At 53.1% G+C, this 13,444-nt stretch overlaps 1 protein-coding gene across 5 annotated transcripts in view; it reads left to right on the forward strand.

Annotated features, from left to right (window-relative positions):
• The window catches only part of SLC12A5 (solute carrier family 12 member 5), a 40,632-nt gene that overhangs the window by 6,336 nt on the left and 20,852 nt on the right, over positions 1-13,444 (forward strand). For 4 of the 5 annotated variants that reach the window (XM_053573816.1, XM_053573815.1, XM_053573812.1 and 1 more), the window contains 6 exons: positions 7,904-7,998; positions 8,325-8,456; positions 8,723-8,869; positions 9,686-9,740; positions 10,215-10,345; positions 13,002-13,243. In XM_053573816.1, the coding sequence (XP_053429791.1) occupies positions 7,984-7,998; positions 8,325-8,456; positions 8,723-8,869; positions 9,686-9,740; positions 10,215-10,345; positions 13,002-13,243 (722 nt within the window). In that variant the 5' untranslated portion in view covers positions 7,904-7,983. Of the gene's footprint in view, positions 1-1,968; positions 2,180-7,903; positions 7,999-8,324; positions 8,457-8,722; positions 8,870-9,685; positions 9,741-10,214; positions 10,346-13,001; positions 13,244-13,444 lie in introns of those variants that run through there. The other variant, XM_053573814.1, reaches the window with a different exon arrangement.

Raw genomic sequence — 13,444 nt, forward strand, 5'->3', positions numbered from 1 at the left:
TTTTTTTTGAGCCAGAGTCTCAGGCTGTCACCCTGAGTAGAGTGCTGTACCATCACAGCTCACAGCAACCTCAAACTCTCGGGCTGAAGTGATTCTCTTGCCTCAGCCTCCCAAATAGCTGGGACTACAGGTGGTCTGCCACAACACTAGCTATTTTTTTGTTGTTGTTGCAGTTATCGTTTTTAGCTGGCCTGGGCCAGGTTCAAACCACCAGCCTGGGTGTATGTGGCTGGTGCCCTACCCCCTGAGCTACGGGCACCGCTGGCTTTTTTTTTTTTAATTAAATTCTTTTTAATCAACTTGGCCTGGGAGGAATGGGTCTTTTAGAACCTTGAAGGTCTTCTGTTCTTCCCTTTGGTTCCAAGCCAAGAGGCCCTTCCAGCCCTACAACTCTGAAGCCTGAACTCAAGAAAGTTCACCTTAGACCCAGACCCTATTCTTGTTTTAGGAGCCAAGAATCAGAGGCTGCTGAGGAGCTTGAGGATGCCTGCATCCTTGTTTCTTCTGTTGGAGGCAAGGCCAGTGTAAAAAGAAGTTATGTTGGGGAGGAAAGTCCTAAACTGGAGTAAAGCAAACTGGATTCTAGACTGAATGTTGCTATTCACTAGTGTGTATCCAGAGGCAGTCCTCTCCTCTTTGGGCCTTAGTTTTTTCATCTGTAAAATGAAAGCCGTGTATTAGATAACTGACAATTTATCACTCTTGGAACTCTCCTGGAATTTAGAGGCCTAGCCCTGGGAGATAGGGTGAATCTGAAAATTATTTCCCCTTAATCTGCTCCTACTCTCAGATGTTTAGATCTTCCAGAGACCCTAAGGGTCCAAACCTCTGATGTCTCCAGCACTGGCTCAAACCTGGACTCTGGGGGGTGTTGAGGGATCTCAGGATAATCAAGCTTCTGGGGGCGTGGTCTCAAGGGGAGCTGGGAGGAACACAGAAAGCATGTCAGCTCTGGAAGCCTCAGAAAGCAATCCTGGATTAGGGGATTAGACACTCCCACCCCAGGAGAAAATCTGGTCCCCAACCGACAGGCGGCCTCATTCTCCCCTCCCCCACTCTGTCCCTGGCCAGCCTCTGGACCAGCCTGCCCTCCCTAGAGGCTGCACCATCCCTGGTGGAAAGTCGGCGCTCCCGTGCACCTCACCGCTGCCTCCTCACTCCCTCTCCATGTCTCATCCCAGCAGCATTCCACAGTCAGAGAGGGTCCCAGGCTGTGGACTCCAGGGACTTGTCTTGGGGTTAGGATGCGGGGGCTCCTGTCAGTGTAGCACAGTGAGAGTTCACTGTAACTCCTCAGGCTCTACCGCACCCATTTTAATACAGGATGGGCCAGATAGTCAACCCAGCGACCCAAACCCCCTTGGGGGCAGCACAGCGCTTCAGATATGGCCCTGGGCTCCACATGTCTCCAGCTCCAACATCTTGAACGCGGTGTGGGAGAGAGTCTGGTTTTCCCCTCTCTTTCAAGACTGGCCTCTCCAGCTTTGCAGACAGGCTCCCTAGAGCCTCGTATTCCGTGGTGCCCCTCCCAACCCCGCCGCCTCAGTCACTCGCATCTTCCCCCTGGGGGTCACCTCAGACCCCCTGTCAGGCAGCCGCTGCGGGGCCGCCTCCCCGCGGCCGCGACCTAGTTCCCTGCCGTTATTTTTAGGGCGCGGGATGGCACCTGCCCACGTGCCGGGCCCCGCCCGGAGAGTGGTGGGGTGGTGGGGGAGAGCTACGTCTGCTCAAGGGAGGCGAGGCCCCGTCCCCTGAAGCATCCCCTCCATCCCATCTAAGCAATCCCCCAGTTTTCGTGCAAGGGGGCCACTAGACGCGCTCTGCCCGCCCCTTGTCCCTTCTTCTCCCTCCCTCTCTCTCTCTCCCCCCCAAAACCCCGCCAATGGCTCACGCCTCCTGCATACGGGATGAGGTGAGCAGCGCCGCTGCTGAGAGGGGGCGCGCGCGGGTGTGAGCGTGTGTCCGTGTGCGAGTGTGTGTGCGCCGGGCGGGCGGGCACTGCAGCTTCTTCCTCCGTGGAGCGGAGAGCGAGAGAGAGCTAGAGCAAGCGACAGCGCGGCGAAGGCGGGCAAAGGGGCGCGGGCGAGGCGGCACAGCCATACCCGGGCCCGGGGCCGCGCCGCCACCATGCTAAACAACCTGACGGACTGCGAGGACGGCGATGGGGGAGCCAACCCGGGTAAGCTGTGGTCCGGGGGCGGCGGAAGAGGGGGCGGCGAGGATAGGAGGCAGCTCTTGGGATAGAGATGGAGCGGGGGCCGCCTCCTTCAGAGAAGAGGCTGGAACTGACCCGGGCGGTGGGCACCCGAGGCGGCCTGCAGCCTTGCTCCATTGGAATGCGCCAGGCGCTGTCCCAGGTGCTGGAATGCGCCGCGCCCGAGGCAGAGCTAGGGGCTGAAGGGTTGTCGTTGCCCGCGGCCTGGGGACAGACTTGTGTTAGCTGAACCAAGGAGGCAGTGGGAAGGGGAAGGGAGAACTAGAATGGGCTGACGTGGAGCTCGACGGGCAGAAAGAGGGCTCGTTTCCCGAAAGGGGACCCTGGTGTACTGGTGCAGAGGGGAACCGGCGGCGCCGGGGGGCGCAGTCTGCTGCAGTCCCTCTCTCAGAGACTTCCAGCTGCAAGGTGGGGGGAAAGGTGGCCGTTGGGGGTGGGGGGCGGTGGTGGAGCCATATGACAGCCCCTGTCCGGGCTGCGGTGTCTCCATAAGGGGACACTTGGTGCATTCCTGGGCCCTGCCCCCAAGGTTCCCAAGGTCCGACCTGAGACTGAAGCGTACCTCCTCCGTAAATATTCAGCTGTACTTTGCGGAATCTTTCTCTCTCCCTCTCGCTTCCCTGTGGGTTTCTACTCAGGACGGGGAGCAAGATCGCCCTGCGTTCTCCCTCTTCCTCCTCTTTCCCCCTTCTCTCTGTACCCCGGGCGGCAGTGATGTTTCCAAGGCGGGGCGAGAGGGAGTCTTTCTAGTTAGCTCTGAGATCTTCCTCAGTGAAGCCTCAGAAATGGGGTCCCAGCGGCTGAATCCTCAGCGACGCCGCGGCGCGGACACTGCAGACGCTCTGCGGTGGGTGCGGAGACTCGCCAGGAGTCGAGGGGCTCGGGGCAAGTCCTTTTGCTCTGGCTGTCTCCCTCCCTCCACTGCCATTTCTCAGCTCCAAAGTCTTGGGGCCAGCCGCCCCCTCAGGCTCCTAGACCCCCGCCCCCCCCCCGCGGTCTCAGCCATCCATCACCGCTGTCAACCGCCCCCACCCCCCACCCTCCAGCGGCGCTGCGTCCCTTGCGCACTAGCGCGCCTCCTGTGCCTGCTGTCTGCGCTCAGCGCCTTCAAACGCTCCCCTGGGCAGTGCTTGATCCTCTGGACCAAGACTCCTGCAGACCCCTCTGGGGGATGGCCGAAGGGCTTCAATAGCTGAAAGAGCGGGGTCTTAGGGATTGGCAGCCTTGACTCTGAGGTTCTCCGAATCCTGGATCCCAGTCAGGGCCAAGGGGCTGCTTGGCTGGGGACACTAGGGTCCCCAATCCTTTGTCTGAGCCAGTCCTCATTCTTCCTGAGGGCTGAGTGGTATACAGGGGCCAGAACTACTAGCTAGGCAGCTCATCTGTCTGCCCAGTGACCCTTGGGTCACCTCATCTGGCAACTGCCTTTTCTCCTCCATGGGCTTAGCCTGTAGGAGGAGGAGGTTTGGCAAATTCGGGTCTGCAGCAGCAGCAGGGATCCCTTCTTGGTGCCCATGGAGAGAGGAGGGTCGTTTCCATCTGGGATCCCCTTTAGATGCTCCACACTGAGACAAGGACTCAGCCTGAGAGTTGATCTGTTTCCCTAGGGTAGGGACACCTGCTTTCTCTACCAAGGCTTCATTGGGCCTCAGGGTTTCCACGGGCGCTTGAGAGGCCTGGGAAGAGGCATCTATGAGTGTGAAGCAATAGTTTGACTAGGAACTCTTTTCAGTTATGTCCCCTCCCCATTAGTTTCTAGACACTGAGTGTAGCAGGCCCATCTGGAGACCTTCTTTCTCTATATAAAGTCCAGGACCTGGAACTAGAGTGGCCAGAGTCTGGCCAGGGGTTTGAGTCCCAGAGAGATGAGACCTCCAATTAGAGTAAGGAGATTGTGGTAGGAGGCACTAGGGATCTTCTGGTATTAAGGGAAGAGGGACCAGAAGATCAAGAACCCCTGGCATCTCTGATTCTAGATTGTTAAGGGTGTTCCAGAAGGACCAGGAGGATGCTGACGTGGGGGAGGTGGGAATGGCCCAAGTAAGAGGGCGCCTCTGGACTAAAGAAAAACCCAAGGATATTGTCACTGGCCCCCAGGTCACTTTTCTCCTCTGACACCCTCTCTCCCTTCCTGAACTGGTCTGGGGATTCCCCCAGGCCAAGCCTCAGGGCCCTGGGGAGGCTTTTTAGCTCGCGCCGCTCTCCTGTTTCCTACCCGGGAGCTCTGGCCGCCGCAGCTTAATTGAAAGCCGATTCGGACTGAGAGCTCCCAGGGGGCGGGGGCGGGGAGGGCTCAGCCTCAGTCTGGCCCAGCCTCTCGAGCGCGCCACTCGGCGCTCCCCCATCACCCCGACTCCTGGCTCTGGGGAATCTGGATGAGTTTCCCCTTAGCTGTCCTGGTCCTTTGAGAACTCAGAAGCTCACTCCCCACCCCCCTCAACCAGTGCGCCGGCGTTCCAAGGAAGGGACAAAACCAGCCCGGCTGACACGGCCAGGAGCCTGGCGTCCCGCCCAGGCAGCGGGTGGAAAGGCGGGACCCAGGACTAGCCGCCGAGCCGCCCTCTCCCCTGCCCTCCTCTCCTGGCCCGGATCCGGCCTGGAGTCTGGCTCCGCGCTGCGCGCCGCGTTACATAAGCGGCTGCGGGCGCGTGGCCGGCTAGGCTCGGCTCCGCGCTGCGCTCTCTGCCCGCGTGGTCGCCATGGAGACCGGCTTCGGGCCACCTAGTTGCAGGGTCTCTGGGCCAGGACGCTCCCACTTCCCATCCCCTGTGTACCACCCGCCCCAGCGAAAGAGGGACTTGGGAGGGAGGCTGAAAGGCAGAGGGGAGGGGGTACCCTATCGGATGGTCCTGACCCTCAGAGAGGGCACTGCGGGGAGAGGACCCAGTTTCATGGGAGTCAGGGCTCCTAAATCTTGCGGCTGGGGGAGGGGCGTGGGATGCAGAGCCTGGGCTGGGTGGGCGCCACATCTCTTAACAGTCATGGTAATAGTAATGGTAGCAGCAAGAGCTACGTTTGTGTGGCAGGCTCACCCAATGTACAGTATTTAATTTAATCCCTTTAACAGCCCTATGGGTGTAGCATGGTTAGAATCCTTTTGCAAAGAAGGAAACTGAGGCTTAGAGTTTGAGTGGCCTGCTCAATGTGATGACACAGGCAGCGAAGCTGGGACAGGAACCTAAGCATCGGTGACTCCTGCCCTTTTTCTGAACCATTAGGAATTCGCTTCCCGGATTCCTCCTCAATCTCTCTACTAGAGAAGTGTGGTGTGACGAGAAGAGGAGACATCTTTTTTTTTTTTTTTTTTTGGTAGAGACAGAGTCTCACTTTATGGCCCTCGATAGAGCGCCGTGGCCTCACACAGCTCACAGCAACCTCCAACTTCCGGGCTTAAGCGATTCTCTTGCCTCAGCCTCCCGAGCAGCTGGGACTACAGGCGCCCGCCACAACGCCTGGCTATTTTTTGGTTGCAGTTTGTCCGGGGCCGGGTTTGAACCCGCCACCCTCGGTACATGGGGCCGGCGCCCTACCGACTGAGCCACAGGCGCCGCCCCAAGAAGAGGAGACATCTTAACCACAGTTTAAAAGGAAGGGGAGCCTACTCACCCTCATTTCTGCTGTTCTCTGACCCTAAACAGCTCCTGTGAGACCCTGGGCTCAGGAAGGGTACCCTGGAGAATTTACCTCCAAAGACTTTTTTCTGAGCACTGGTTATATATGCTGGCCTCCTACTGGGAGCGTGGGTCTGTTATTCCCAGGAACTCACACATTTGAGATGAAAGAACTGGTGTAGCCCGGTAGTATTTGGTAAGCAGGAGTTTCCGCCTTGGTGGATGAGGTGGAGGGGGTCACAGCAGACTAGTGGGTTCCCTGGAGCAGGCGAGGCATTAGTTTTCTTCCCTTGTCCAATTTTTAGTTAGGATGGGGTAGGGGTTATCTGGGGGGGGGGGTGGTCATGCCCTGGAGATGGATCCTGGCTGGGCCACTGTGGAAAGTTTCCCAGAGGTAGGGAGAAGGATGGGGAGGAGTTGGACAGATGGAGATGGGATGGGTGGGATGTTGGGATATGAGAGCATGGGAGATTTAGGGTACCTAGGGCCTCAGCTTCATTTGGGATTTGGTCAATGAGGGGAGTTCCTTAAGGGCTGAGAGAGATGTCTACTACTGAAATTCAGTCCTAGAGTAGAGGAAGATTGATGGCTGAAGCCAAGAAAATGTGCTTAGGGAGGCCACTCATATCTTTCTGAAAAGACCCTTTCCTGATGGCTGAGAGATGTTCTTGAGTGGTCTCATCCTCACACACTTCTTATACACGTTTGCATAGATCACCCCTACCTCTTTCTCTTGCCCAGCTTCCTTCCTGGTTGTGTATTCACCCAAGTGCTCTCCAGTTCCCCACCCTCAACTAAAAGCAGCATCTTCCCCACCCCCAAACTCCTCCTCTTGTAATTTTCTCACTTATTAAATAGTATGATCATCCACCCATTCACCCATGTTGGAAATTCCAGGCATTATCCTAGATTTGTCCTCTCCCCTTCCCCAAACATCTGGCACAGAAATTAGTGAATAATTCTTGAGTTGGTTAATTGCCCTGCATTGCTCTGGTCATGGTCAGCAGGTCTTGTCTGGGCTGCTGAAAGTCTCTAGCCACTGAAAGTCTCTAGCCACTAAAAGTCTCTAGCCACTGTACTTTCTCTATTCTTCCCCCCTAGGCCAAAGTGATTGCTCTAAAACACAAGTCTGTTTATGGCACTTCTTTGCCTAAAACTTTTCAATGACTCTCCATTGTCATCTGGATAAGGTCCAAATTCTTTAACATGACCTGCTAATTGCTTAGAGACCCAGCCCACCCTTCTCTTTCCAAGTTCAACTTTTCACCTGCCACTACCCACCTTCGGCTCCCAGCATATCCCCTTCCATAGTTCCAGCCAGATCATACTTCACTCAGCTCACTCTCACCTCTGGGCCACCGAACATGCTGTTCTGCTGTTCTGTCTGCCTGGAACACCCTCCTCACCTCCCTCCCAGTCTAGCTCTTACTCATCCTTTAGTTCTCAGCTGACACGTCACTTCCTCTGAGAAGCCTTCTGTGACCTCCCAGGCTGGGCTGGGTGCCTCTCCTGTGTCCCACAGTCCCTTGATCATTTTCTCTCATAGAATTCACTACTCTGGATCAGAAATTCCTGGTTACCAATTTGTCACCTCTGCCCTTGGCTGCCTGAGGACAGAGATGGTCTCCTACCTGTGTTTCTCTCTTTCTCCCACCCTTCCACGTTGGTATAAGGCAGACATCCAGTGAACACGGTGAATGATGCCTGAGGGTCACTTCTTCAAGAGATGGGGCATCCCTGGGGAACATGCTTCTACTCCCAAACACTAGGATGAGCCCAGTTATGGTCAAGAAGGGAACTCTGGAGAGTCTTGGGGTACCATCGAAAAGGAAATATGAGCCTAAAGATCAAGGAAGCACTCAGACATTTATTCAATACCCATTACATGCCAGGTAGTGAGTTAGACTCTTTATACACGCTGTCAACTAAATTCTGCAAGGGAAGGTAGTAGTAGTAGCTCCCTTTTCTCAACATGCAAACCAAGGTTCAGAGAGGTAAAATGACCTCACAGCTGTCTGCTAGGGTGGGTGGACAACAACCACTTGATGCCGGATCCCTGATTCTTCTGCCTTCTCAGGTGATGGCAACCCCAAGGAAAGCAGTCCCTTCATCAACAGCACTGACACAGAGAAGGGAAAGGAGTACGATGGCAAGAACATGGCCTTGTTTGAGGTGGGCTGCTACAGCTGCTGCCCCCCCCCCAATTCATCATCTTGACTCATTAGCCTTTACCTTCCTCCTCTCCACCCCACTTCACACCCAATTCTTCCCTGAGCCTCCCTACTCCCTCCATCTCTATCCCTGGCATTACCCCTTGCTACTTGCTCTCCTGACCTTGACCTGCCCTTTTCTGTCTCTGCTCTTCCCTTTTCATCTCTCCCAACCTCAGTGGTTTTGCCCTATTTGTCCCCATCTCTCCCTCTGTCCCCTACCATGCAGCTCACCCTCCTCCTCTTCCAGTTCCCCAGCCTCCTAACGCTGGCACCTTCCCTCCACAGGAGGAGATGGACACCAGCCCCATGGTGTCCTCCCTGCTTAGTGGCCTGGCCAACTACACCAACCTGCCCCAGGGGAGCAGGGAGCATGAAGAGGCAGAAAACAATGAGGGTGGAAAAAAGAAGCCGGTGCAGGTGGGGGCCTTTTGGGAGAAGAAATGGGGGAGGAAGGATGGATGGAAAGGGGAAAGGATAGGTGAGGGAAAATGGATATGGATGGAGGCAGAAGGGTGGGAGTTGGGGGCTGGGAGAGAGGAGGGCAAGGACTAGAGGGAAGGGGATGAAGGGACGGGATGTAGAGAAGAAAGTGGAGGGTGGAGGAGCAGGGAGGGAGGAGGATTGAGCCTGGGGTGCTGGTGATGATTAGAGGCTGCAAAGACTGATGCTGGCCTCCCTGGCAGGCCCCGCGCATGGGCACCTTCATGGGCGTGTACCTGCCATGTCTGCAGAACATCTTTGGTGTCATCCTCTTCCTGCGGCTCACTTGGGTGGTGGGCATTGCAGGCATCATGGAGTCCTTCTGCATGGTCTTCCTCTGCTGCTCCTGTGTGAGTGACACCCTCCCCTCACCACCCCCTGACAGCTGGGGCTTGGCAGAGGCCTGGGGGTGGGAGGTGGGAGGATGGAAGCATGAGACCTGAGCTTTTTATAGGAACCACTGCTTATGATCTTTGAGAGTAAATTAGGTCTGACTGGTCCTTCCTGCATCTCATAGGCTTGTCCCTGATGGCTATTAACCAGGTTTTGCCTGGATCTCTGAGCATGTGTGTGTAATTACACAAGTAATGCAGATTCATTAATGAAAATGATAAGTGTAGAAAAAGAATAAAATTCACCGATCATCTTATAATAGTTAGCTGCTTGATAGGTCCAGACTCACAAAAAATAAGATGATGTGTTATGAACGTCAGTGTACCTGGATTCCTTTCATTCTCTCTAAAAAATCAAATATTCACTGAACACGTCTCAACACATTTACATGTCCTGGTACATAACCTTGAGACAGCTCTGCATGCAAGGAAACCAGTGCCAAAGCTATTCTGCCCATTATATAGGTGAAGAAACTGAGGCTTAGAGAAGTGAAGTGAGTTGTTTCAGGGCACACAGCTGGTCAGAGGCCAAGCTGGGATTTCCAGAGCCCTCTGATGCTGTAACTTGCGCTCCTTCCATTTGCATGGTGAATACGAGGTTTTCTTGAGAAGAAGGACTTGGCAGGAGTAGAAGTTGGAAGAGGCCCAGGGAGAAGCTCAGCAGAAGAGAACCTGTGGGTTTGGCTGGTGTTTATGGGGTATAAGTCTTGGCCCCACCCAGGCCACTGGGGCCCCCACCCCAGTCACCACTCTGATGATCTCTTTCCTCAACAGACGATGCTTACAGCCATTTCCATGAGTGCAATTGCAACCAATGGTGTCGTGCCTGGTAGGTGACTAGGGCTTCTGGGGGCCTGGGAGAGGGGAAGGCGACTGGTTGTCCACAAGGAGGGATGGTAGCCTGGGCTTTGAGGGCCATCAGGATCTAAGAGAGGCAATATTGCAGACAGGGGGCTGGGCCGTCACTACTCTCAGGGCAGGCAGGGCAGCCCTATTGGGGTAGAGGGATGAGGCAGCTGCTGATGTTGAGTAGGGCAGTGGCAGCCCTCTTCCCTCAGCCTGAGACCTTCCTCTCCACCATCCTACTTTCTGAGCCATGACCTCCTTACAGGGGTAATTAGCAACATGGTAATTAGTGCTACAAAATCCATGCAGAGTGGGTTGCCTGGGTCTCCTGCTAGTGCCCTTTCTAGGACTGCAGCCCAGAGTGCCTCCCTTTCTGTTCCTGTCACTGAGCCTCCCTCTCCCCTAGAGCAGCCCCATGTCCCTGGCCCCTCTTGCTGACACTAGGTTCTCTCCGCAGCTGGTGGCTCCTACTACATGATTTCCAGGTCTCTGGGCCCGGAGTTTGGGGGCGCCGTGGGCCTCTGCTTCTACCTGGGGACTACCTTTGCTGGGGCCATGTACATCCTGGGCACCATTGAAATCCTGCTGGTGAGAGGGGCTGAGGAGGAGGTGTGGGACCCCAGGCTGGCAGTCAGTTAGCAATGCCCCCTGGACACCTGTTGGAGGTCAGGTCATTCAGGAAGGCCGGAGAGAAATCAGATGTGGTTCTGTTTCTAAAGTGTTCACGGTCTAGTTGGGGACACAAGATACAATAATTATGTAACATAAACAGCTGTCATGTATCAGGCACCCTCCGAGCTCTCAGCGTAGTGCCAAATGCTTTACAGTCTTTATCTTGAATCCATATGAGGCTTAAGTATTGCAGTGCTCATTTCTTAAAAGAGAAGTTCAGACAAGTGTGATAACTTGCTCAAAGTAACTTAGCTACCTGGAAGAGTGGGTTAATCAGAGTTAAAATAATGGCAGAAATAAGAACAGCAGTGTCACACGATAGCTAGCATTTTGTGATTGCCTCCCACATGCCAGGGACTGTGCTAAGTACTCTATGAATGTTCATTGCAGAGGGCTGGCTGATGGCTCTTGGGTTGTAAAAGAGAAGAACCATGTGAGGGACCCGTGTGAAGAGCTCTGTTAGGAATAGTGACTGATGGGAAGAAATTAGGTGTTTGAAGACAGAGCAGGTGACTTGGTCTCTTCTCTTTCCGCCCATCTGTTAGGGCATGGATGCTGGTAAAGGTTCTAGTATACAGAAGTGGAGCTCATATTTACCAAGCTCCTATTCTCCAGGCCTGGGGGCTTGCAGTATGTTATTTTATTTTATCTTCGTGATTCTACCATTAGTGAGTAGGTAGCCATTTTACAGATGAGGAAGGCAAGGCCCATAGAGTTTAAGGAATGCATAGAAGGGACATGAACTTGGATCGTTCTGACTTTCAGAGATTGAACTAGTTCATTATACCACACTGCCTTGGAAAACTAGAACTAGAAGGTGCCACAGATTCTGGTTTGGGGGTGGGAGGGAATGAAAGACTCAAGGAGGCAAATGACAGGAGAATAATAGACCTCTGAGACTTTTCAAAATTAAATATTTAAAAAATTGTTATAGCTCGGCGTGGTGGCTCATGCTTGTAATCCTAGCACTTTGGGAGGCCGAGGTACGTGGATCACCTGAGCTCAGGAGTTCAAGACCAGCCTGAGCAAGAGCTAGACTCTGTCTCTACTAAAAATAGAAAAATTAGCTGGGCATTGTGATGGGCTCCTATAGTCCCAGCTACTTAGGAGGCTGAGACAGGAGGATAGCTAGAACCTGGGAGCCTGAGGTTGCTGTGAGGTAGGGCACCATGGCACTCTAGCCAGGGAGACAGAGTAAGACTCTGTCTCAGAAAAAAAAAAAAAGTTGGCTCAGCACCATAGCTCAGTGATTAGGGCACTGGCCACATACACTGGGGCTGACAGGTTTGAACCCGGCCTGGGCCTGCTAAACAACAATGACAACTACAATGAAAAAGAAAACAGCTGGGCGTTGTGGTGGACGCCTGTAGTCTGAGGCAGGGGAATCACATAAGCCCAAGAGTTTGAGGTTGTTGTGAGCAGTGTGACGCCACGGCACTCTACTGAGGGTGGCATAGCGAGACTCTGTGTCAAAAAAAAAAATTGTTACAAAAGGAATTATGCCCATTACAGAAAATTGTAAAATATCAAGGCAAAGAAAAATGTAAAGAAGGAAATAACAGTCACCCAAAGGAAATCACTGTTAACATTTTGGTGTATTTCCTTCCGGTTTTTGTTTGTCTATGTGATATTGTATTCTGTATTTTGTAAAATAGACCATCATATCATGTTTCTTTAAATAACTTGAAATTCCATGTAAATACAATTTACAAGTGAAAATAACTTTTGTAAGACTATAAACATTTAGTATAGAAATTTTAGAAAACACAGATGGGCAAAACAAAGGTCACCCACACTCTCATCATTCAGGGGAAGCTATTGTTAACATTTTGATGTACCTTGGGTGGCACCTGTGGCTCAGTGGGTAGGGTGCCGGCCCCAAATACTGAGGGTGGTGGGTTCGAACCCAGCCCCGGGTTCGAAATAAAATTTATTATTAACAGAACTAATAATACATTATAATAAATATAGTTAATAATAAATTCTTAATTTATTATTAATAACAAAAATAAAAAATTATTATTAAGAATTATAATTAGGGTGGCACCTGTGGCTCAAGGAGTAGGGTGCCGGCCCCATATGCCAGAGGTGGTGGGTTCAAACCCGGCCCCGGCCAAAAACTGCAGAAAAAAAAAAGAATTATAATTGACAAAAATAATAGAAAATAAAAACAATTGTTCCCAATATCCTTGCAGTGTCATTTTTTTTTTTTTTTTTTTGGTTTTTGGCTGGGGCTGGGTTTGAACCCGCCACCTCCAGCATATGGGACCGGTGCCCTACCCCTTGAGCCACAGGCACCGCCCTGCAGTGTCATTTTTTAATGACTGCCTTGTAGTCCTTGCAGGACAGGCCATGCTTCCTTAGCCTTTCCCCTGTTACCAAATGTCGTTTTCAGTCTTACACTCCTGTGATTATGCTGTTCTGGGCATTGTTTTCTCTGAAGCCCTGCCTGTATCTCGGGTTATTTCACTGGGGTGATTTTCGGTTGATCCTTACTGGGGCATGCGCTGGGCACTGTTTGAAGGACAGGGCTGCTGACTTAGGTCTCTCTTCTTCCTGCCTTCCCCCACAGGCTTACCTCTTCCCAGCTATGGCCATCTTCAAGGCAGAAGATGCCAGTGGGGAGGCAGCAGCCATGCTGAACAATATGCGTGTTTATGGCACCTGTGTGCTCACCTGCATGGCCACCGTGGTATTTGTGGGTGTCAAATATGTCAACAAGTTTGCCCTTGTCTTCTTGGGTTGTGTCATCCTCTCCATCCTGGCCATCTATGCTGGGGTCATCAAATCTGCCTTCGACCCACCCAACTTCCCGTGAGTGCTGCTGTTCTGAGCCTCAGGAATCGTCTTGCTACCTTCCTGGCCCTGTTTCAGGGGCTGGCAACCCCACCCTCTGTCTAAAGAATCTGTGTGGTGTGGGTTGGGGGTAACCTCTCCTGGAGGGAAAATCGCTGTTGGTTTGGGGGGCAATCTCTTCAGAGAGGGATAACTTTTCTGGAGGTAGAAACAACTGCC

This window comes from Nycticebus coucang, chromosome 21 (genome assembly GCF_027406575.1).
Source record: "Nycticebus coucang isolate mNycCou1 chromosome 21, mNycCou1.pri, whole genome shotgun sequence".
NCBI lineage: Eukaryota > Metazoa > Chordata > Mammalia > Primates > Lorisidae > Nycticebus > Nycticebus coucang.